The sequence below is a fragment of the Malus sylvestris genome, chromosome 12, assembly GCF_916048215.2.
Source record: "Malus sylvestris chromosome 12, drMalSylv7.2, whole genome shotgun sequence".
Taxonomy (NCBI): Eukaryota; Viridiplantae; Streptophyta; class Magnoliopsida; order Rosales; family Rosaceae; genus Malus; species Malus sylvestris.
This window is the reverse complement of record NC_062271.1, coordinates 14,336,855-14,359,918: the sequence shown is the minus strand read 5'-3', so window position 1 is coordinate 14,359,918 and position 23,064 is coordinate 14,336,855. Positions and strand designations below refer to the sequence as shown.

At 38.0% G+C, this 23,064-nt stretch overlaps 2 protein-coding genes across 2 annotated transcripts; one reads left to right on the top strand and one right to left on the bottom strand.

Annotated features, from left to right (window-relative positions):
- Nucleotides 1-2,886: 2,886 nt before the first annotated feature.
- Nucleotides 2,887-10,099, top strand: LOC126592720 (probable protein S-acyltransferase 4). Its single transcript, XM_050258487.1, has 6 exons — nucleotides 2,887-3,332; nucleotides 4,727-4,915; nucleotides 5,922-6,230; nucleotides 8,080-8,295; nucleotides 8,647-9,228; nucleotides 9,855-10,099. The coding sequence occupies exons 1-5, from the start codon at nucleotides 3,282-3,284 to the stop codon at nucleotides 9,196-9,198; spliced, it is 1,317 nt and encodes a 438-aa protein (XP_050114444.1). The 5' UTR covers nucleotides 2,887-3,281; the 3' UTR covers nucleotides 9,199-9,228; nucleotides 9,855-10,099.
- A 243-nt stretch (nucleotides 10,100-10,342) lies between these two features.
- LOC126592721 (magnesium-protoporphyrin IX monomethyl ester [oxidative] cyclase, chloroplastic) lies at nucleotides 10,343-12,152 on the bottom strand. Its single transcript, XM_050258488.1, has 4 exons — nucleotides 11,579-12,152; nucleotides 11,051-11,443; nucleotides 10,885-10,983; nucleotides 10,343-10,787 (listed from the first exon to the last, which is right to left on the bottom strand). Exons 1-4 carry the CDS (start codon nucleotides 12,050-12,052, stop codon nucleotides 10,524-10,526), a joined length of 1,230 nt encoding a protein of 409 aa, XP_050114445.1. The 5' UTR covers nucleotides 12,053-12,152; the 3' UTR covers nucleotides 10,343-10,523.
- Between the last annotated feature and the right edge of the window lie 10,912 nt (nucleotides 12,153-23,064).

The following is a 23,064-nucleotide window of genomic DNA, read 5'->3' as shown; positions in this document are numbered from 1 at the left end:
TTGTGCCACATGTCACAATCTGGAAGGTTGGATTTCAAATTTTGTGTAATCCAACAATGCAAAGGAAAGGGGTCCTTCAAATTGGGACTGTTATTATTTTAGTCCCTGGATTGTTTAATTAATCAATATCATTCGTAAACCATCATGGGATGACTCACTAGTTGGAGACGAATTTAAATATTTCACAGGGCACATATTGGGTTCAATTCTTGGCACTAGTGAATCACATGATGGTGGCCAGGGGAGGTTGAAATGCCTCTACGAGTCTTTCCGGCCCCCAGAATGGTGGACTACTACGGCAAAAGAAAAAAAAACATCACTTGTGAAATTAACTACTGAAGTGACTAAGGACACAAATTAGTGTTGAGCAGGAAACATGTTATATGACTTGTACGCTTGGTTAGGGTTAATCCGAAGTGACTAAGGGTGCTTGTCAATTTTGCAACCTGTCGAGACATATGTTGTTCACCATTCAGGGTGAAAGAGCCTGGATGGTATGTTTCTCTATGGGTGATGGAAGTGTAATAGACTTTGGGTGCGAGATTAAAGCCAGGAATGATCAAATTTGCAGAAAGTCAGGATGAAAATACCTTATGTTCAATCGTCGGTCTAGAAATCTGAAGTCGGGACAATTGAAATGGTATTGAATCAGTATGGGTCATCTGCTGGGCCACGGAATGAGCTGAGCCACGTGCGTGGGGCTGAGGCGCGTGCAGGCGCATGGACACTCAGCCTTGGTTCATCTCGGTGCGTCTTGGCGCTGCAAAATGGCTTGGGCCTGAGGTTGGCACTGCTCCATGGCTTGGGCCTGAGCGTGCTAAGTTGTTGCTGCTGGCATTTGGGTCTAGGCTGTTATAGTGGCAGCGAATTAGGCCGCCTCTAAGGCTTAGGTCTGAGTTGCCTCTGGCGCTTGGGCTGCAGCAACTGCTCTCCATCATGGGTAAAGTTTTCTCTGTGGGCCACTGCAGCAGCTGTTGCTGGCATGGCCACGGTGATACCGGTGATACTACCACGATTCTTGTCGCAGTGAGCCTCGAAGAGTGACGGCGTGCAAAACAAGCTAGTCAAGTCGCATAAATATACTCCTATCAGTCTTCTTCGAGCGTTTGAATCAAGCTCTCAATGAAAGCACCAATTTGTCAATGCAAATTTCCGTCATTCTTTGCTTTGACAAATATACACTTGCAAAACAATCAACACCTTTGATCAAAGACCAAAAGCCTCACCTACCCCAGATAAGTGGGGGGTGGTTTGGTTAATGGATATTTGATGCAAAAGTTAGTCTCTTTGCAAAGAGTGAGTCTTTAGGGTTTTCTGTGTATAGAAAAACTCTACCATTTTTTATGGAGAAATAGGGTATTTATAGAGGAGGTGGCCGGCCATTAGGGTTGATTTTGGTGAGAATATTCCAAAAATATTTTGTAAATAATATCTTGGAAATAATAGTAAATATCCTAGAATAAAGGTGATTGGGATTACTTACTTGATAGGGTTTGCCTTCAATTAGGATAGTATTTAATGATAGGTTTTACCTTTGAATTTTTCCATGTATAGTGGAGCTCAAAGTAGTCGTAGTTTGTTGCCTGCATGTTCTAGGATATTGAGTTGCGCGTGGGATGCCTTGCTCATTCAATAAAGGCAATCTCGTCTTTCTTAGCTAAATGCCCACGTGTCACCTTTAGGATTTTTGAGATTATTTTTTGCTCCACATTTACAGCTTGAGTTGTAGAATTGAGTTGGTGGTTATGTGTTGGGTTTGGAGGTGATGGCGTGATAGGGTGATAGGTGGTGGTGACCGGTAGGTGGTTCAGGCTATGCTTCCATGACCTTTTATGATTTTGGAGACAAAGTAAGCCATAGTTAATTTCACAGAAATTTAACTAGGTTTAATATATGTTATATTTTTAATAGGTTGGATACTTATTTAGAATGTTTTAAAAAGTTGATACTAATTTGAAATGACTAGAAGGTTGTTGAATTTTAAGTACACAATCCTACTTTTTAAAATAATAAAATATGTGTTGAAATATTATTGAGTCAAAATAAAAAATAAATAAATCGGTAAGATATTCACAAGTGAGTATCTTAAAAAAAAAAAGAAAAAAAAGTGACCAACTAGTAATTTTGCCACGACAGCCATCATTCAAAAGTAGAAAAACAAACAAAAATCACAAACAAGAAGATTGTAATGCACGACCAGTATAAAATAAATAATAAATAATAAAAAAATAAAAAAGGGAGAAAAGGAATAGGTTGTGACAGCACGTTGTTTGGACTGGTGTACTGACCGAGCACTCGTTGTGTAGAAACACAAAACAAAACAACAAACGCAAAACAAAATAAATTGTGATTAACTTTTATTAATAAATAATAAAAAATTTGAAAAAAAAGAGTAAATTGTAATTATAGTCCCTTATCATTAACTCAATTGGAGTAATGATCCCTTGACTAAAAATCCATTACCATTAGTCCTTTAACTTATCAAAACGTACAGTTATGGTCCCTCAACTAAAAATTATTTACCATTGGTCTCTCAACTTTAATTCAACCGGAGAAATGATTCTTTAACTTTAACTTAATTGTAGCAATGATCATTCCAACATAACTCGTTTTGACAAAAATTTTGACGCAGTTGACGAAAATGACCATAATTACACATTTTAATGAGTTGAGGGATCCTAATTATATGAATGATTATTCCAACATAACTTATTTTGATAAAATTTTGATGAAATTGATGAAAATGACTATAATTACATATTTTGATAAGTTGAGGGACCAATGATAATGAATTTTTAGTTAAAGGATCATTGCTCCAATTTGATTAAACTTAAAAAGTGATTGCTACAACTTACTCAAACAAAAAAAAAAGGAAAAGAAATGAAAAAATGTTGGTTAAGCACGTAAAAGCCGCGAGAATATTGGAAGATCCGCCCGGATGTCATCGTCGGCAGCGTGTTAGGGAGGAGAAGTTAGAGAGAGAAAGAGACGGAGGGAGTGGGAGAGAGAGAATCTTTGCTCCTCTCTCTTGGTACAATCCGTCTCAGAACCCAGACAGCTGGTTATGAATTTCATCCCAAACCCAAAACCTCTCTCTTTCTCTCTCAGTCCTCAATTGCTCATTTGCATGTCCATGATTGTTTAAAGAGATTGGCTTTCCTTGGTGGGTTTTCTCTCTTCTGGTGCCGTTGATTTTGTAGTGGAGGGAAGGAAGTGGAATTTGTGATGGAGGGAGGAGGGTGTAGGAGTTGAGAGAACACAACATTTCTGGGCAGCTGGGTATGGCACAGAATAAAAAAAATAGGCTCTACCAAGTTTGGAAAGGAAGCAATGTGAGTCTCTCTCTCTCTCAATTGGGTTCACTTTTTTTTCACTTTTGACTGCTTTTTGATCAACATCAATTCAATTACCTTATCATTTCGTGTTCCTTCTTTTGTTCCAATTTGAAAGAAGATGATGAGGTTATGACTTTATGGTAATTCCCTTTGTGATTGATTTTCATTTCCTCTTTCTTTTTGTGTGCTTTTTTCTTTAAATTTGAGTTGCAGCGGTTGCTTTCCCTTAAGATACTTCCTTTCTCTAGCTACACTACTTTTACTTGATTAAACAGATAAATATCTTCTCGGTCAAGGTCCAGAGTTTCGAGTTCATGTTAATAAGGTTGTGTATTTACTTTCTTTCATCATGTGTTTGCTCTAGTGTGGTTACTTTTTATCGAGTGAATTTTTATTGTTCTGACTTCTGAGCAAGAATTTGCCCACCAGCTACATATCTACTGAGAAATAGATAAAGATATGTATAATATAATATGGGAGCCTTGTACACTGGGTACGACCTTTTTATGTATAATATAATATGGTAGCAGGGGCGGAGCTATTCATATGCCTGGAGATGCCTTTGGCCCCCTCCAATTTCTCGACACCTGTGGAACCTATATAGTGTAAACGTATATTGAGATCCTATACTTTTAGACCTTGTTTGGTCTCTACAATTGGATTGGATTGGATAACTATAAAATTCAAGGTATATTAAAGGTAGAGGCGAATGATATTTCATTTTGACGGAAATTAAACGTGAAGGGAACTTCTCCCTTCTAATCCTCCGTTCTTAGGGGGATTCTAAGGGATAAGTTTCCTTAATAATTAATCCATCTTCCACCTTCAAGTTGGACATAATTTTTCATTTCGTTCTTCAACATACCTTCAATATAATTGGTTATCCATCCCAATTCAGTCCTAGAGACAAAACGAGGCCTTAAACTGTGCCCCAAATTTAAAACCTGCCTCCGCAACCCATTGTTGATAGATTGTAGTGTCATATATGATTCATCAGTAGCCTTTGAAAAATGTAGTCAGAAGAAAATATGGCTTGTGGAATTGATTTGTTGTACCCTATATCAGTGAAGAACAAGAAAAACTAAATTTAAATCTAAACACATTCAAACTACTTGTATTTATCGTATCATGCTGCATATTTTACTCCTTTCCTTTATATCTGTGGATATATGAATGCACGTATTAATTCAAGTTGTATAATATTGAATTTTATTGTTCAGTACTTGATGTGGCACAATTGATCATTACATGAAATACTTTCCTAACAGAATATTTTATGGACTATTCTTTCGGTTTATGATATGCCAGTAGTATGACTGGTGGAATATTGCTAAAACTCCAATCCAGTTTGGTGTACTTGCACTGATGGGAATTTTTATTGGTTTTATCAGAAGTTTTTCTGTGGCGGGAGATTAATTTTTGGTCCTGATGTGGCATCTCTTCTTCTATCTACACTCCTTGTAGCCGGCCCAGCAGTTGCCTTCTGTTTGAAGGTTTATTTTAAAATAAAAAATGGGAATCACAAGAATGACGATCTATGGCTTCCTGTATTAGCTATTGGCTCAGTCCTTACAATTTTGGTAAGTATGTTATTATTTATTATGCATTTTTTTCTTTTTTCTATCGGCAATTAGTATGGCTATTTGCATGACCTATTTCACTATTTCTTATGAGATAGCTTACGACTTTATTAGTTTACCAAATTTGGCCAAGTCATTTTTGAAACTCAAATTATTACGTTCGAATTAATAGCAACATCCATAGGATAACTTCCGTCTTGAAGGTAAAGGGAAAGCAATTATTACAACATCAAAATCATCAAAACGATTAAATACTGAACAACCATTTACATTGTCCTCCATTTCACTAGAAATGACATTACTGGTGGCTGTCCTGTGAAACCTGGGTCTTGCGAAGGAAGTATGAGTTTTGATTTTTATTTGATGGCAATCTATACAATCAAAACTGCACGCTGACATTTGATGGCTCAATACTTTTACCATTGTTTTTTCTGCCTCCATCTTTAAACCTACTAAATAATCCAGTCTGAGTCAATATAAGCTTCAACTATTGAAGGGTGAAAGTATATCACACTTGGAAGAGAGCACCAAAGATGTTATCAAGGATATGGTTAATTAGATTATTAAGCTCAAAGCTTTTAATGGATTACATCATGCAAGATTATCTCCTTAGACAATGCACTAAAATTTGAAAGAGAAACTTATAAGCAAGAAGTTCCTAATCCTCAAATGATAACAGAAGACCTCCAATTTTCGAATCAGCCTTGGAATGTGTTTTCTTTCTTTTGTATTGTGGATTCTTTTCTATTACATGTACAATATCAGTTTTGTGCATACTGCATGTTAACTTGTTAAAATTTCTGGTACATGGAATCTCTTTCCCTTTTGTTGTGGTCGTGGATCTGAGCCAGCAGACACTTGGATTGTATTCCAACGACAGCATTATCTTGATAATGACTAAATGGTTTTAGTCACACGATAAACTAATTTAACACTCTATTCTTACAATTCTGATTCTTCTAGCATTTTTAAACATAAATCTGACATTTATCTCATTTCTGTGCAGGATTTAACCTTTCTCTTCTTGACTTCTGGTAGGGATCCTGGAATAATCCCTCGAAATTCAAGGCCTCCAGAATCAGATGAAGCATTTGATCTAGCTACCCCATCCATGGAGTGGGTTAATGAAAGAACACCTCATTTGAAACTACCTCGAACAAAAGATGTTGTTGTAAATGGTCACACAGTAAAAGTGAAGTATTGCGATACTTGTTTGCTTTATCGCCCTCCCCGCGTATCTCACTGTTCTATCTGCAACAATTGCGTTCAGAGATTTGATCATCACTGTCCATGGGTTGGTCAGTGCATTGGAATTGTAAGTTATTAACTTGTCAGTGTACCTTTCCCTGTTTATGCCACCTGTGATGAGAAATTGGAATATTGTTAACTCTTCTGAACTTGATTGGCTTACTATAGTAAATATAATTTATCAAAGACCAAAAGGTATGATCTGTCATGAATTGCTATTGGAAAAGCTGAAAAATTGTGTATTTAACTCAGTGTTTTAAAAAACTCGCCTCGGGCTGCACCTAGGTGGCCTTGAAGGCTGGATTTTCGCCTCTGTTTTGTGGGGGTGGGTGTAGAGCGGCGTCGGAGCGAGCCCAGGCGTTCAACTTGGGCGTTTTTTCCCTTCAAAATTCATGTCTGTTTCTAAAATGCAGGAGATGTTCTAGTTTAAACAAAGAAGAAAGAGAGAGTTTCTCTCTCCAAATGACAAAGTCTAACTCCAACTCTAACTCTTCCTTTATTTTCCTTTAAATTCCCTATAATAATTGCTCCACTAAGCTTTTATTTCCTTTTAAATTCCCTATACTTTCTCCACTCAGCCTTTATTTCATGTAAATTCCCTATAATTTCTCCACTCAACCTTTATTTCCTTTTGAATTTCCCTATAATTGTGACATTTAGCCTTTATTTTCCTTGAAATTCCCTATAATTGTGGCCACTCACCCTTATTTCTTTTAAAGTTCTGTATAATTGCTTACAATAAAATAAATAATTACGACATTTTAAGACTTTATGACATAGTTTCTAAGTACAACTAGACTTAGTAATGAAGAAGATGATATTATCTTTGATTTAGTTATAATTATATTTGTTTTACAAAGTATATCTATAAAATATAATTATATATGCAATATATAATAAAATTTTAGGTACCGTGAGGCGAAGCCTCACGCCTAGGCGGGGCTATCCATGGGACGCCTCACCTACGCCTTCGCCTTTTAATACATTGAACTGCAGTGTTGTACCTGTGTAGTTGAGCTATCTCAATATATCTTGGGTTTTATTTATTGGCACTTACATCACTATATATCTTTTCAAAGTTGTACTTTGATGGTATTGAAACTTTGCTGAGAAGAGTTATCTATTATATACTAACAGTGTTGAAGTTCAAAATGAGAATAATAATTTGACGGTCCTGGTTTCTTTATTGTTTGAAGTTTGAACACTCAAATTTGGAATGCAGAATCGGGCAGTTACTATAATTATTGTGTTGGCCCATTGGGTGGAATCAAGAATTATACCTGTGAACTTAGTTGAGGGATTCTCAGGAAGTGCATTTTCCTCTGCTCTTTCCAAGTTGCTTCTTTCGTTATAATGCAGCTCCAACCATTTGGTTATGCAGTATCTATGTTAAACCATCATTGAGTTAGGCTGCTAGGACTTGGGTCTTCTTATGCAGGGCATGGGATTTCCTGTATCTTTAGAAAATAGTTGTTTCTAAATGCTGGAGTAGTTCCTAAAGAGGTCCCACTTATAAAGTTATTGTGTTGAAGCTTGAAGGTAAGATGTGGTATTCTTATGAATACTATATCTTTGCTTTGGGATGCATTGCTCATGTCCTTGATAATTTTGCTAGTGAGTTGCTCTTTCGAACATAATGGTATTTTATAGATAAGTTTACCAGCTATAATGTATCCCCTGAAAAATGGCCCAACTCTTTCTTTATTGACAATGTCCTTGAGGTCTCCCAGTTAGTCGTCCAATGTTTAACATGAATATTGCAAGCATGTGAAACACAAGTAATTTGTTTTGAAGCAATTATAATTGAATAAACTTATATTGAATATCAAGTTGGATGGTTGCAATTTGTTTGGTGCCCAAATCTTTACATAATTTTTGCTAAGAAAGTAACTGTCCTCTTATATGTTTGATTGCAGCGTAACTATCGGTTTTTCTTCATGTTCATATCAACCTCAACCATACTGTGCATATATGTTTTTGTCTTCTCTTGGATAAACATATTTAAAACAGGAGGCAGAATAGCTTTTTCGAAAGACATTGTGTCGGATTTCCTTTTAACGTACTGTTTCATTGCAATCTGGTTTGTTGGTGGCCTTACACTCTTCCATTCCTACTTGATATGCACAAACCAGGTAACTTTACTGAAGCTAAAGATTAAAATTATATAACTTGAGTGGTTTTCTGTCACTCTAAGATTTCTTACCTATGGAAATATTAGCCGATGGCATTTGGGCCAAAGTTGCATATACTCGTTTGGATGTGTTTTTAAAATGACTAAAAGTGCTTTTAGAGAAAATGTTTTTTGGTTCCAAAAGCACCAGTTATGTGCTTCTTCCATGAAGCACTTTAAGTGCTTTTTCAAGAATTTACTTGCGTTTTTGCAAGGGATTGGTTCCAAAAACATTTTCAGTCATTTGGAATGTGCAATATTTTTATGACTATTTGTATCTAACTTTAGTACTGTGATTCATGTTTTGTTACAGACAACATATGAAAACTTTCGGTACCGATATGATAAGAAGGAGAACCCATATAACAAAGGAATGATTTGGAATGTCAAAGAAGTTTTTTTCTCCAAAATCCCTCCTTCAATGAATAGATTCCGTTCATTCATTGAGATGGATGAAGAGATGATTGCAGGATCTGGGACTCCAAATAATGGGGAAGGTATTATGAGTTCAAAGGAGAAAATAGATATTGAAATGGGAACTAGGCTTGCAGAGGACAATGGTTTTTCACTTCCAAACATTTTGCGGAATTTTGACTATGATGATTTGGAGGATGATTTGAAGGATGCAGGAGAACAACACAGGCCTGCTTTTGACCCCCTTTTTCCCGTTCAGCCAGAAGTAAAAGAATCTGTGCAATACTCAGTAGATGAAGATAAAATTACAGAAAGTGTTGCTACAAGGGATGCGGTGAAATATTCTGTGCAAAGCTCACCTCCGGGAGATGAATTGGGAGCATCTGGCCATAGCACCACTTCCTTTGATGGAGCAAATGAGGAAGTCGATTGTGGAAATAACAAATCCTAAAACCACATCATCTGTTTTACAAGCATAAAGGTTTGTACCTTTTATTTCATTTCCATATTGCATCATTTTAATCGATTTTTTTTGGGGGGCCTAGGATTCTTATACTTTTGACCTCTAGCTTTAGCTCCTTGTGCTCGTGAAGCATATTGGTGATGGCAGATTGTTCCTCTTAGGCGAGTATTTTGGTGCCAAAAATGATTATTTTGAGTTGTCGACTTGCACCTTGAGTTAATTGGTTCTTCTAAATGAATAACAAAATGTATGCCGAGAGACTCAAGCTTTCCATTCAGTTCAGATGCTCTATTCTCAGCATAAAGAACAGATAACGTGATTATCAAATGGAAGGGTAATGAAATATGGATTGTGGACAATTTCTAAGCTAAGTTTTATCAAATGCCACAAATCACGTGTCTAACTGTTTTGCACTTTGTTAAATGTGGTCTGATTGATGCTGGTTTTAGGTGCTGGGTGATACGAAATAGACTCTTCAAAATGCTACTGTGAACATATAGGAAAAAAATATCTCCTATGTTAACCCCCCGACATCTCCTAACTTTGTGCACATGCTGTCATGTTTAGTATAATTGTTGGCGTGTTATTCGTTCTCTTTTTGGATTATCATTCTTATTCTATTTTCGGCTTGACCTTAATGACAGGTTTGGCTACAGCTTTTGCATCTTGTCAAGGATCTTTTGTTTCGGTAGTTATGGCAGTCAGAGAGCGAGTACAGAGTTTTTTCTTAATGTAGTTACACTAGTTGGTCGATTTTTAATGATTTTCGCAAAGGAGAGTTCATACAGTGACATTGTCCCATTATAAAATTCCGGTTCATGATTGTTGTAAATGACTTGCTGCTTACAATAAATGTGCAGAAATCTACTAGGGATGGTGTTCATAGGAATTTAATGTTCAATAGTTGTGACTTTTTAAATTTAATTTGCTGGTTTTCCGATTATGTTCGCATTGTGGGGTTTGGGATATAATCATTGTAAGATAATCTGGAGTGACTTGCTCCCAAGTTACGTTGGTCCGTTGGAGGATACTGTGGTTTGTTACGTTTCCCTCGATGTTGTTATAACTATCTGTTTCGAGTTATCCCACGAGCATTGAGGTTTGTTAAGGTTGCGAATGGAGAAACAAGTGCTTACATAGGGACTCGGATTACCTCCGAGGAATATTAACGAAAGGTTATGAAGCCATTTCTACAAATGAAAATGAAAGGTTATGAAGCAAGTGCACTTAAACAATGTGTTTTGTATCACAACAAAACATGAACGATATCATCTTGGTTTCGAAAGGAAGGGCATGCCGTACAAAATGATCAGTCAGTAGACTAGCTGGGTTTCAAAGTCTGCAAAATCAACGGAGCCGGACTCAATGGGAGGCATTAAGTAGGCGGCGAGAAGCTCAGAGGCCAAGGCAGCAACCATCGGTATCCTCTTCAAGTTTTTCACCAAGGGAATGTCGTCAGTCTCCCCGACAGCAATCAGCTTCTGGTTAATCTCCACCATGCGGTCCAGTTTCCTTTTGAATTCTGGGTTCTCAACATCGAGCACTGCTGGAAAAATTCTGGCTGTAGTGCGATTTGTCTGCGTAGGGAACCCAAAACGATCATTAGAAACAATAAGGACATTGGATAACGGGAATGGATACGCAAGGGAATTGTTATTGCCAGTGCAGGCTGACCTCAATGATAACGTGCATATCAAATTCTTTAGTGTTGAGGCCGATGCCTTGGTAGAAAGCTGTTCGCTGGCAATCGTTGAGGTACATTGTCACATACACCTGCATGGGTAGAAGATGCGTTATTTGGGAACTGAGTAATGGTGCGATGCATCCATTGGTTGCTTACCGACAAGCAGAAGAATCGGGACCAGAGTTTAGCCTTCCAGTCATTGAGGAATTGGGGTTGGGCCTTCATGAGAGCAGAGAAGAAATCGCCATGGCGGTTCTCGTCCTGGCACCAGTTCTCGAAGTAGTTGAAAATGGGGTAACACTGGTACTCGGGGTTCTCCTTGAGATGCCGGTAGATGGTAATGTATCTCCAGTACCCAATCTTCTCGGACAAGTAAGTTGCATAGAAGATGAACTTTGGCTTGAAGAATGTGTACTTCCTCGCCTTTGTCAGAAACCCCAAGTCCAAGGCCAAATTGAAATCCGACAGGCCCTTGTTCAAAAAACCAGCATGCCGAGCTTCATCCCGAGACATGAGCGAGAAGATCTCTGCCACCACTGGATTTGTTTTCTGCAACAGATTCATTTCATTTCTTGATTAATTCGATGCTATCACCAAAAGGCCTCGGCACAAATCAAAACTCAAACCATTCGATATGAGCTATATTTAATTTTGGAAAGAAACACAATCAACCAACCGACCAACCTTGAGCCTTCTTCCGAGCTCTTTGTACAGAAGGAAGCCGGAGAACTCAGCAGTGCACGACCTCTCCAAGAACTCGACAAAGATCTGGCGGAGCGGGCCCTGCAGTTTGTCAGCAGCCTCCTTGAACTCCTTGTTCCTGACAAAGTGTGTCTGGTTGTAGTCTGTCTTGAACTCCTGCAGCAGCGCCTCGAACTCCGCCTCGTTCAAGTTCTTGTTGATCTCCGTGTTGAACAGCGTCTCCATCTCGTCAAAGTCCGTCGTGTAGAATCTCGGCGCCAAAAGGGTCTCCTTTGGGGGTGTTTTCGGAGCCTTCTTGGGCGTCTTTTTGGCCGCTGCTGCCGCCGTCTCTGCCCTGGCCGACATCCTCAGCATCGAAGAAGCTCTTGTCTTGGGGCTGCCGGGGTTGCTTCCGAATTTGGGGGCGCCATTGCTGAATTTCGTGAGGGGTTTTACCAGAGCCATCTCTGCCGCCATTTTTGCTTGGTTTGCTTTCCCACCGAAAACACGATGTTATTTGGGAGCTCTCTTTTGGGAAGGAGAGTGAGCGAGCGAGCGAGCGAGCTTTTGGACCATATAATTGGATTTGAGGGGATGTAATCTCATCCAATGAAATCTATGACTTTAATTGGGTATCTGACACGTGGCTTCTGATTGGCAGTCTCTCTTGTTTTGGATAGGGGGCTCAGTTCGATTGATTCTGATAATGCCACGTAAGACATATGAGGGGGCGATAGGAGGCTCAGTTTGATTGGTTCTGATAATACTTGGATTCTCCCTACACTTCTTTGTCAGATTTGGATCCTCTCCTCTCCTGCAGGGGTCCGAATCCTCTAGGCCTAATAACGTGATCGTTGGATTTTGATCAAACGAATATAATTATTACAATTTTTAGTGAAGTTTATTATTTGTAACCGTTGAATTTTGATCTAATGACTCATGTTATTGGATTAGAAGGATTCGGACCCAGAGGATCCAAATCCTTCTTTGACTGTGGTGGACTTTGCTTTGACACATACAAAGATGGTCTTAGTTGTGAGGCACTTTAGAATGTAAAATTTTAATTTAACAATTTATGTGACATTTTAATATTTTTTTAATTTTACTTTTCATCTAATATGTCAAATTAAATTATTATTTCATTTTATTATAAAATAAATTATTAAATTAATAAAAATTTAATTAATGATTTGGCACAGTTTCCTTCGTTGATTGCAAACAAGAGAGAGGTAGGATATAAACAAAACCGGTCAACATTCAACATTAATTATAATAATAAAATCAATAAAATATTAATTAAAAACATTTAATAATTAATTAAAAATATTTGAAGCTACTGTCAAATTTGATGGCAACCTTTTTGCTGCCAATCCATGTCAGTGCCACATAGGAATTGGCTTTAAGCTGAAGAGCGTTAGTATGGTTTCTTTTACTGTTATAGTTGATGTAGAAATTGATTGAATTGAAACATAAAGAACAAAATTTATGAATCTACAAAATATAAAAAATCTTTTGTGACAAAATCCCTTATTTTTATTTAAAATAAATTATAAAAAAATCTATTTACCTCTAAAAGGCGTCTCGATAATTGACACAATCATCTTCTATTTTTAATTTCAAACTTCTCTTTACTCTTATGATCATGTAACTTTGAAACATTTTTTTTTCCAAATTAGAAAATATTTAGAATGCTGTTAAATTCATGTCTTATTTCTCTAACCACATTATAATCTCACCCATATAAATAGTTAAATAATTGAAATGATAACTATTCCAGCTCAAACTCAAACCAATTATGAGCGCCACCCTTTTTAGACACAAACAACGCTACTAAGTGGGCAGCCTTATTGCAATCATTAGAAATATGGACTCAATAGACCTCAATTATTGCTTCAGAATTCGAATATCGAAAAAAAATGCCTTCTATCTTTACCTCACCCTGCAAGTTACCACGTCCTGGAAGCCATGCTCCACGCACACCCCTACCGCAACTTTAACTTATTCTTAAAATAATATATACTAGCATTTGCCTACATACTTTATGTGTATGAACACATTTTTTAGAAAATGAGAAGGAGAAAGGAAGAGAGAGAACATGAGGGGAGCATGAGGTTTTTGTTTTTGGTTTTTTATTTTATTTATTTTTTTAATATTAGAGGTATTTTAACATCAGCTATAGGTGAAACTTCAATAAAAAACAGTAAAATTTGGACCTGTGAAATTACATTATTACCCATCATTTTTTTTTGTGATAGAAGACTAAGTAGTTTTTTCGTCTTCTTTTAATTGACAAAGAGGATTTCATTAATATATATATATAAATTATGGCCTGTAAAAGGAGAAATTTTGTCAACCGTTAGTTTTCACTACCGTCGATAATGACATACACGTCCTTGGGTCTCGTCCTTCACTCCGATGGCCTTACCCTGCCTTCTGCATATCGAGACACTAATCACTACAACTAAGAATAGACGAAGGACAGATTTCCACCAAATTTATATTCGAATTGGACAAATTGTATAACTCTGTTGAGAAATTAAAGGGAATAAAAAACCAGAATATTTCAACACTGCAATCACCGACATGCACTCCTCCTAAAGCCCAAAATATTTCAACACAGTTCTTGGTTGAATTCATGAAGGGTGGAAATTTAGAAGGAAGAAAACCCAAAAAGGAAATAAAAATCCAGAAATACCCATAAAAGAATAAATAATTACATATAAAAGCTATAAGTGATTGAGAAGATGAAGGAGGAGACCATCAGGGAGCGCACACAAATTGAATGATAGTAGTAGAGAAATTTTTCAGATCCATTTTTCGGAAAGGGATCCGGAGAGTTAAAGTTATTATAACTTTTAAAGGAGCCTCCTGTTTTTAGCTGTTTTATCAAATTTCAAGGGTCCGGATTTGTGGATTTGGTGGAAGAGATCTAGAGAGGATCCCTTTCCCATTTTTTCCTCTTTTTGACGGGTGAAGTTATCTTTTCGGATTTCGAGGCCCAGCGTTTAGAAGTTTTAGAAATCATTTTTAATTGAAAAAAAAAGTCACGTGTCTAATAACTATAAATAGGGGCCTTAAAGTCTTTACCAAAAGGATAAATATGTTATTAACATTTTCATTAAAAGTAGCAAAAAAAAAAAATTAATGTATAGGCTTGACAATTTTTTGCACGGCCTGTTATACCGACATGAAAGGACACGAAACTAATAGGTTTTGGGTTAACCCGTTAATGAGTCAGATCGTTATCAGGTCACCTGTTAAAGAGCTGGGTCATTATCAGGTCACCGTTAAGATATCGTTTGCCAGATCTAGACATTAAGCATAACAATTTCTAGCATGACCTATTAACCCGACACGAGATGACACAACCCGTTAACGAATCGGGCTATATGAAATACCATTCCCGGATTTCACTATTGTAATTTATGTTGGGAATTGTTATTGGCACTCTAAAAATCTCATTTTGCACTCTAAACTCACTATAATCAGAAACAAAAATACACTTATGAGGAGTCTATAATGAGATTTTTAGAGTGCTAATAACAGTTCCCTTTACGTTTTATGTATTCGCGGGATTTTATATTATTTTCGTTAATTTTAAACCTTTAGTTAACTAGTTACAAAGTTTAAATTTTCGTAAGTAGTCATTAAAAATTTGTAGACCTTCTGGGATTACTCTTAGTATTTTCGAATATAGTTCAATCCCACGAACTGATGCGAAATATATAAGCACACAAATTAAACCCTCTTTTTATCAATTGTAGTAAAGTATGTAAGTAGGGATCGTTCTAGGCCGGGGATTAGGATGGATTGCTAAATCACTTGGAAACTGACTTGAAAACGTAAAAACAAAGTTTAAAACACTAACTAGACTCAAAGAATGCAAAACTATACTTTAAAACACTAAAACAAACCAAAAGACTCAAAACAGCCCCTAAACATTCAAAACTACCTTAAACACACAATCTGGGCAGTTTTGGGACTCTAACACAAACTTGGACGAATTTTGGTTTTCTAATGAACTAAAACACTTAAAAACATAATCTAAGACAAGTTCTAATTAATATGACTCAAAGAAATAAGATGGGGTTGATTTTGGACGAAAATAATTAAATTAAGACAAGAACAAAGTAAACAAATTCTTAGACAAATTTAAGTGAATCAAAACAGATTGTAAAATGAATTTGAATGAAACTTATGGGTGGAAGGCTAGTTAGGAGGTTCTTCTCCACACATGTCACACTTGCATACAAAACGATTTCCAGTTGCTTTTCGATAAGCTATGAATACTCAACGCCCCAAATTAATCGTGAATTGCACTAATTAACCCTCAGTTTTTCCACAAGTTATTGGGTTGGATGATTGCATACGACAACCCAAAACATTCCCTACAAGTTCCCTACATGAATTGCATAATAGAGATACAAGCAAGAATCATTAAGTTCTATGAAAAACATAAGCATTGACGAGGCACTCGTTACTATGATTTGTATGAAACTTATGCCAAGAATTTACTTAACGTGATTGTGACTAGCAACCTTCACTACTTGTGAATATAAGTTCATAACGATTAGGTGAAACTCCCTTATATTCTAGCGTTAAATTCATGCATGAAAATTAAGCGTGCACTCTCAACCAACATACACAAATCATTTTTTATACGATCGGATAAGTAAATTGAATTCACAACTTATGAATCACAACTGGATGTAATCAAATCATATTGCAAGTATGAACATGGTTTCGAATCACCCCCTAACTAAGAGGGGTTTAGTTCCTCATACTCACAAAGCAAAGATACATAAAATTAGACATTAAAATCAAAGGAAAGAAAACACCTAAAATGCTCCAACTTGGGTATCAAGCGCATCCAAGAATTCTCCTTTGCTTGCTTGCGGCAAATTGCTTTGTGGACGGATTTTTGGGTAGTTTTATGATGTAGAATGGATGGGGAATGGTATGGAAAGGTTTAGGGTAAGTGTGGAGGAGTGTTTGAGGGTTGGAGGGTGGTGGAGAACTAGGCAAAGAGGGTGGAAGAAGGTGGAGTGGCTGTTATGTTTTCTAGGCACTAGAATGGTGTTTTTGGGGTGTTTTGCTACCTAGAGGTTGTATGGATGAATTTTCTGTGATGAATGATGAATATGAGAGTGTGAACCCTTTGCCAAGGGGTGTAAACATGTATATATAGGCCCCAAAAACCTTAGAGAATTAGGTTAGGCTAGGGAGAATGCACGGCAAAGAGTGTTTGTGGTGTGCAATGGTCCAAGGGTGAAAATGAAGTGATGATGCAAAGTGTGAAGGGTAAAATGGAGTGGTCTTGTAGCTAGGGAGCATGAATTATTGTGTACATTGCATAGAGATGGAAAGGGAGGTGAAAATGTGTCAATAAATGGGTCAAAGGTGCAGCAACATGTGGTACACAAGGCATGGGATTCCAAATGTGAATGATGGAGCATCAATTTGTGCATGTTATGGTTGTGAAAGTTGTATAAAATTTTGTGGGTGAAGGGAACAAGAGGTATCAAGCAATTAAGTGTAATAATTAAATGAATTGAAGCATGAAATCAGAAATTATGTAGGGGACAAGAGTGATCAAGCATGGCATGGGAATCCAAAGGGAATTCTATGTTGTTTTGCATGGCAATGAAGGCAAGTTGGGGTGACAAATTTTTGGGCTGAGTTCTTCATCTTTTGGACTATAATTCTTCACATTCTTGGCCTCTTTAGTTCTCAAATTCGTCCATCCACTTTGGCCCAAATATGTGACATGCATTCCAAGCTCCATTTTGCTCCAAAATGCATCTTCTTGCCTACTTTGTCCATAAAATCTGAAAACACACGAAAATGACTTTAAACATTAAAATAACTAAGGAAACACGACATAAATGCACAAGAACAAGCCAACTAAGTCGCATAAATATGCTCCTATCAAATTCCCCCACACTTAGCTTTTGCTAGTCCTCGAGCAAAACAAAGAGATAAAACGAAACAAAGTAAAAAAAAAACACAACCTAAACCTTCCAACATTTGCCTCAGGGATTTCCAATGCACATGACATGTTAAAAATTATTATCCCCACAGATTTGAGTCATCTTCACACTTAAGCATGTACTTAATCATAGTCACCACTTACTTGTTCACAATTAATCGATTAAAATAATGTTTTTGATGTAGTAACATGCCTTAAAGAAATCACTCAATTCCTTACAAGATATGCACTCAATTTTCACTCAGATTTTCTAACTACACACCCTATACTAGTTATATGTGAGAAGATTGATGTAGATATGAAAACGAACGCTCACATATATGTATCACAAAGAAAGCAATTTCTGGAGTTAATAAGCATGTTTAGATATGATCTCATGAATGGAATGCTACTACTTAGATGCGAGAACCAGTGACACCATATGCTCATATCAATTTCAAACTCCACATATTGAAACGCATGACACTCAAGATGAAGTTAAGGGTTGTAACGGGGCTTGGGGTGATGGCTAACAAATGAAGGATAAGGATAACAATCGTTCTTAAAGCAATAGCAAGTAAAGTAATGAAATTGAAACTTAGAATTCACTTAGATTGCAGAAATCAGCTTTTAGACACGAAGGGAAAATTCAAGCAATATTTAGGGCCGAATTCTATGTTTTGGACCCTTTCTTCAACAAGCAGCACTTTAAAACTCTTTTTCGCATATTTTTCAACTCCTTTTTTTTTTTTTTTTTTTTTCAACTCTTCTTTTCTTTTCAACAAGCATAATAACTCACACTTCCCCCACACTTGTTTTCTGCCATACATTAATCAAAAGAAATTCAATTTGAATCATGCTTTACTATGCTTCAAGAACAAGGGTATGGATGGTCCTAAACTAGGCTAGGTAAGGATAATGTGGTTTAACAAAGAATGTAGGCTATCAAGGCTCAATGGGGTTAACTTAAACATATAACGATATGGGATACATGGCAGTTTGGCTTTGGTGGTGGTAACTACACAACTTCATCTTGAATATGTTTTATGCAAATCAATAGCATGCTTTGAATGAAATAGGCATGAGTTCTAGCTTTTGGAACTAAATGATGAAACGCCTTCTAAGTAATAACCAAGCAAAGAATAATGAGATCATGCAACGACTTTAGAAAACAAGAATGCACAGATTTTAACTCTCCAAATAAACGTTTAAGCTCAAGTCTCACAAGGTTGTAGCGTTAGTTTGAGTTCTTTCCTTCAAGCATGTTACAAAAACTAATTTTTTTCTTTTATGATTACATGTGATTTCATAAGTTATAACCACAACCACGCATAAATTAAGAGTAAATCAAACTTTCATCCATGTTTATAACTCTCTTTATCAGTCATGCAATTACAAACCGAATCCTCATCATTGTGTTGGAAGGTACCCTAAGACACAAATAAGCACACAAAAACAACTCTTTTTTGGATTTTCAAAAACAATTTTTCAAATTTTTATGAATTTTCGGATTTTTATGTCAAAACACACTGAAACACTCCAAAACAGCTTAAAAATACTTAAAACAACAAGGAACAACACTAGAAGTAATGGGTGATAAATTTCTACGAATTTCATGCAAAACAATGGTTACCCCCCCACACTTAAATCAAACATTGTCCTCAATGTTTCAAGCATATACTCACACCAAAAACAAGCAAATAACAAACGACAAATAAACATGACAAATATGGCAAAGTAAAAACCAGACAGAGTAGAGTTTAAGAACGCAAATATGGTTTTGGAGAAAGTTGATCTTGTTGACTTTCCACAGCTTTGATCTAGAATTGGATTGGAATTGTACGGCGAAGCTTTGCTCTTTGGTGATGTTGCAGTTCCTTATTTGTTCTCTAAGCAGATGTGGCAGCTTCTTTAGTTCTTCATCTCAGACTCCTTGTGTTGGGTTGATTGTGCAAGCTGCATTCTTCTCTGCTTGTTTCTTCTGCACGACGGGCGGGCACGAGGGAGAGGTGTTGGTCTATTTCCTTCTTCAATCTTTCCAAGTGCCCACCTCTTGCTTTCTTTCTCCTTGTCCCTAGTTGAGGATGAATCAGCACGTTGTCTCCACATGTTTCGAGGTATCATCTTCACTTCCCTTATACGTGAGAGACGAAGAGGAAACATAAGATGATGAGTACTCGAGAGCAGGTGCTGGTTGGAGAAAGGACAGGGAGAAAACATGATATGAGATACTCGTGCTCTCAACCCTTATGATATGAAATACTTGTGCTCTGGATAGGTTGTTTGCAGGGGTATCCCAAGGGATGAAAAATACAGAGTGACTCGAGAGGGTTTGTTGGAAAGCCATTTCAGAAAGGATGAAGGGTTAAGTGAGGCTGAAAGTTGGGTGAGACTGCTTCACTTTGAAGTTCAACATTTATAGAATTTTCTTAATGGCTGGGAAGGCATTGTTCCATTACTCGTGTCGGTAAGCCTGGGATAATTTAACAGTAGTTTTCACGTGCATTCCGCTTCTCCAAAAATTTTCGACAGATTACGCGTGATTTACGCAACGCAGATTTGCAAATTGACAGATGCTGACACATCTCGATATAGCAGAAGCCTCTTTAATATCCGGAATTTACGCTTCGAGTTCTGAGCTTCGTTGAGGGCAGAGATTGCATGTGACAAGTGCTGACGAGGCTGAGAGAGACATATGGTTGGAATCGGTGCTTCGACAGACCGCCCGTGATTTTCGCAAAGCTGAGTTGCGTGTGATGGGTGCTGACGAGGCTGAGACAGTTGACACTCTTCGGTATCTGGAATTGGTGGTTTGTGAGCAAGCCCAACTTTTGAGAAAGCTGGCGCCTCTTCGATCTCCGAATGGCTTCTTCGATTTCTGAGCTCACCTCTTCGATCTCTGAAATCCCATCGCGTGCTGATTTTTATAGAGGTATGCAGGACGTTCAAAGCACTCTTGAATTTCTGCCTGTAAAAACTCCCGTTTTGCACTTCTACGATCTTGACTTGTCCGATCTCTTCTTTCTTTAACACCTCTGAAAAATGTCTGGCCCTTCCGACCGTCGTTTTGACTTGAACCTTGGTGAAGGCGCAGCCCCTCCTTCTCCAGACAACATATGGCGTCCGTCCTTCATATCCCCTACTGGTCCTCTCACCGTTGGGGATTCGGTGATGAAAAATGACATGACCGCTGCGGTGGTGGCCCAGAACCTTGTCACCCCTAGAGATAACAGACTGCTCGCTAGACGGTCTGATGAATTGGCGGTTAAAGAGTCTCTGGCTCTTAGCGTGCAGTGTGCGGGTTCGGTGTCCAACATGGCCCAACGCCTATTTGCTCGAACCTGTCACGTTGAATCGTTGGTGGCTGAAATACAGAGTCTCAAAGAGGAGATTAGAGGACTCAAGCATGAAAATAAACAATTGCACAAGCTTGCACACAATTATGCCACAAACATGAAGAGGAAAATTGACCAGCTGCAGGAAACTGATGGTCAGATTTTACTTGATCACCGGAGGTTTGTGGGTTTATTCCAACAACATCTGCCTTCGTCTTCTGGGGCGGCACCGCGTAGTGAAGCTCCAACTGATCAACCTCCGATACCTCCTCCTTCCGTGGCCCCACCGACTGCTGAGACTCCGCCGACTACTGCAACTCCGCCGACTACTGCGACCTCTCCCAAGCAGCCTTTGTGAAGGCTCCCTCTTGTATTATGCTATGTTTCTTTATTTCCCAGTTTCCTGTTCATTTCCATGAAGTTTAATGTTAAAATCCTTTGCATATTTGTTAATGTTTCAAAATAGAAAGTCATAACCAAAAATAATTAAACAAGTAATAAAATTGACAATCAAGCAGAATAAATGGGTTGCCTCCCTTAAAGCGCTTGCTTTAATGTCTTCCAGCCGGACGATGAACACCTTGATCAACCTTCATGGGAACCCACGGCATAGTGGGTTGTCTCCTCCACATCTTGTTCTACAAAGCTCTCGTACATTGCATCCTTGAACGGAAATGGATAGTGATGTTTGTTGATGGGTGCGTTGTGTTGCCTAAGGTTCACGTTCCTGTGCCCACCGTCGGGGATCTGCTTGGGTATCTGCACCAAAGAAGGGAACCACCTATCAACTTTAATGGGAATTGGATTTGGATTAGGTGGCTTACCTATGTGATGTGATGAAGTGGCATCAATGTGAACATTCTTCCCCATGGTGCTTTCGGCCAATTTGAGCATTGTGAGGGCAGTGGCCGTATGGTCCTTGTACTCCACTCCAATTCCCTCGTCTTGCATGGTTGTTGATGCATCCTTTGTGCTTGGTGCTGAACGGTCCAGTCCTATCTTTTCAATTTTATTAATGGCACAACAAGAATGAACAACATTAGGAGTCTCAATGGATTCAGAAATTTTAAAACTAATCATGTCACCACCAAATGCCATAATGACTAATCCTTTGGCCACATCAATCTTCGTTTGAGCCGTTTTCATGAATGGCCTTCCAAGAAGGATGGGCAATGAAGGGGCATGGTCCGATTCATCCATTTCGAGGACATAGAAATCTGCCGGGAAGATTAAATGATCAACCTGCACTAAAACGTCTTCCAAAACTCCCTTTGGATAAGCGTTAGATCTATCGGCCAATTGTATGATTACACCATCATTTTTCAATGCTCCTAAGTTCATAGATGCATAAATGGAATATGGCATAACATTTATAGAAGCACCTAAATCAAGCATGGCAGATTTGAAACGGGTATTACCAATGACACACGGAATTGTAAAACTCCCCGGATCTTTGCATTTGGGGGGTAGTTTATGTTGCAAGATGGCGGAGACATTCTCACTTACATGTACCACATCTTTCTCCCGGACATGTTTCTTTGTTGTACAAAGCTTCTTTAAACACTTGGCATACTTCGGGATTTGCTTTATGGCATCAAGGAGGGGAATGTTGACATGCACCTTTCTAAATGTCTCTAGAACATCTTTTTCCTCCTCTTCGTTCTTTGATTGCAAAAATCTGCTAGGAAAGGGGACATTCAAAGGAAAAACATTAGTCGGAATTGAATTTAACACATTCTTACCCTTATTGGATGAATTGGACAGATTTGGAGCCATGGGGGTTTGCGGCATAGGTGTGTCCACCTTTGCCGTGGGTGGGCATGCTTCCTCCTCCTCAAATTGAAGTTTTTCATCCTCTTTGTGACCTGTTTTTGATGAAGAACCTGCCCCAATCTCTTTTCCACTTCTCAAGAGTATGGCCTTTGCACTTTCAAAGCCTCCCTTCGGGTTTGGAATGGTAGAACTAGGAAGCCTTCCTTGGTCTCTAATCTGCCCAACAACGTCGGCAATCTGCCCCATTTGTTTCTCTAGTTGGTCCACTCTTTTGTTTTGATTTTCCTGCCCATTAGTCAAAGTGGTTAGTAACTTAATAAGTGTATCATTATCCAAAGCATTACCTGAATTATTTGGGGCAGATTGTGGTTGGACTTGAGGGGGTGCGTATCGTTTGTTGTAGAAGCCCGGGG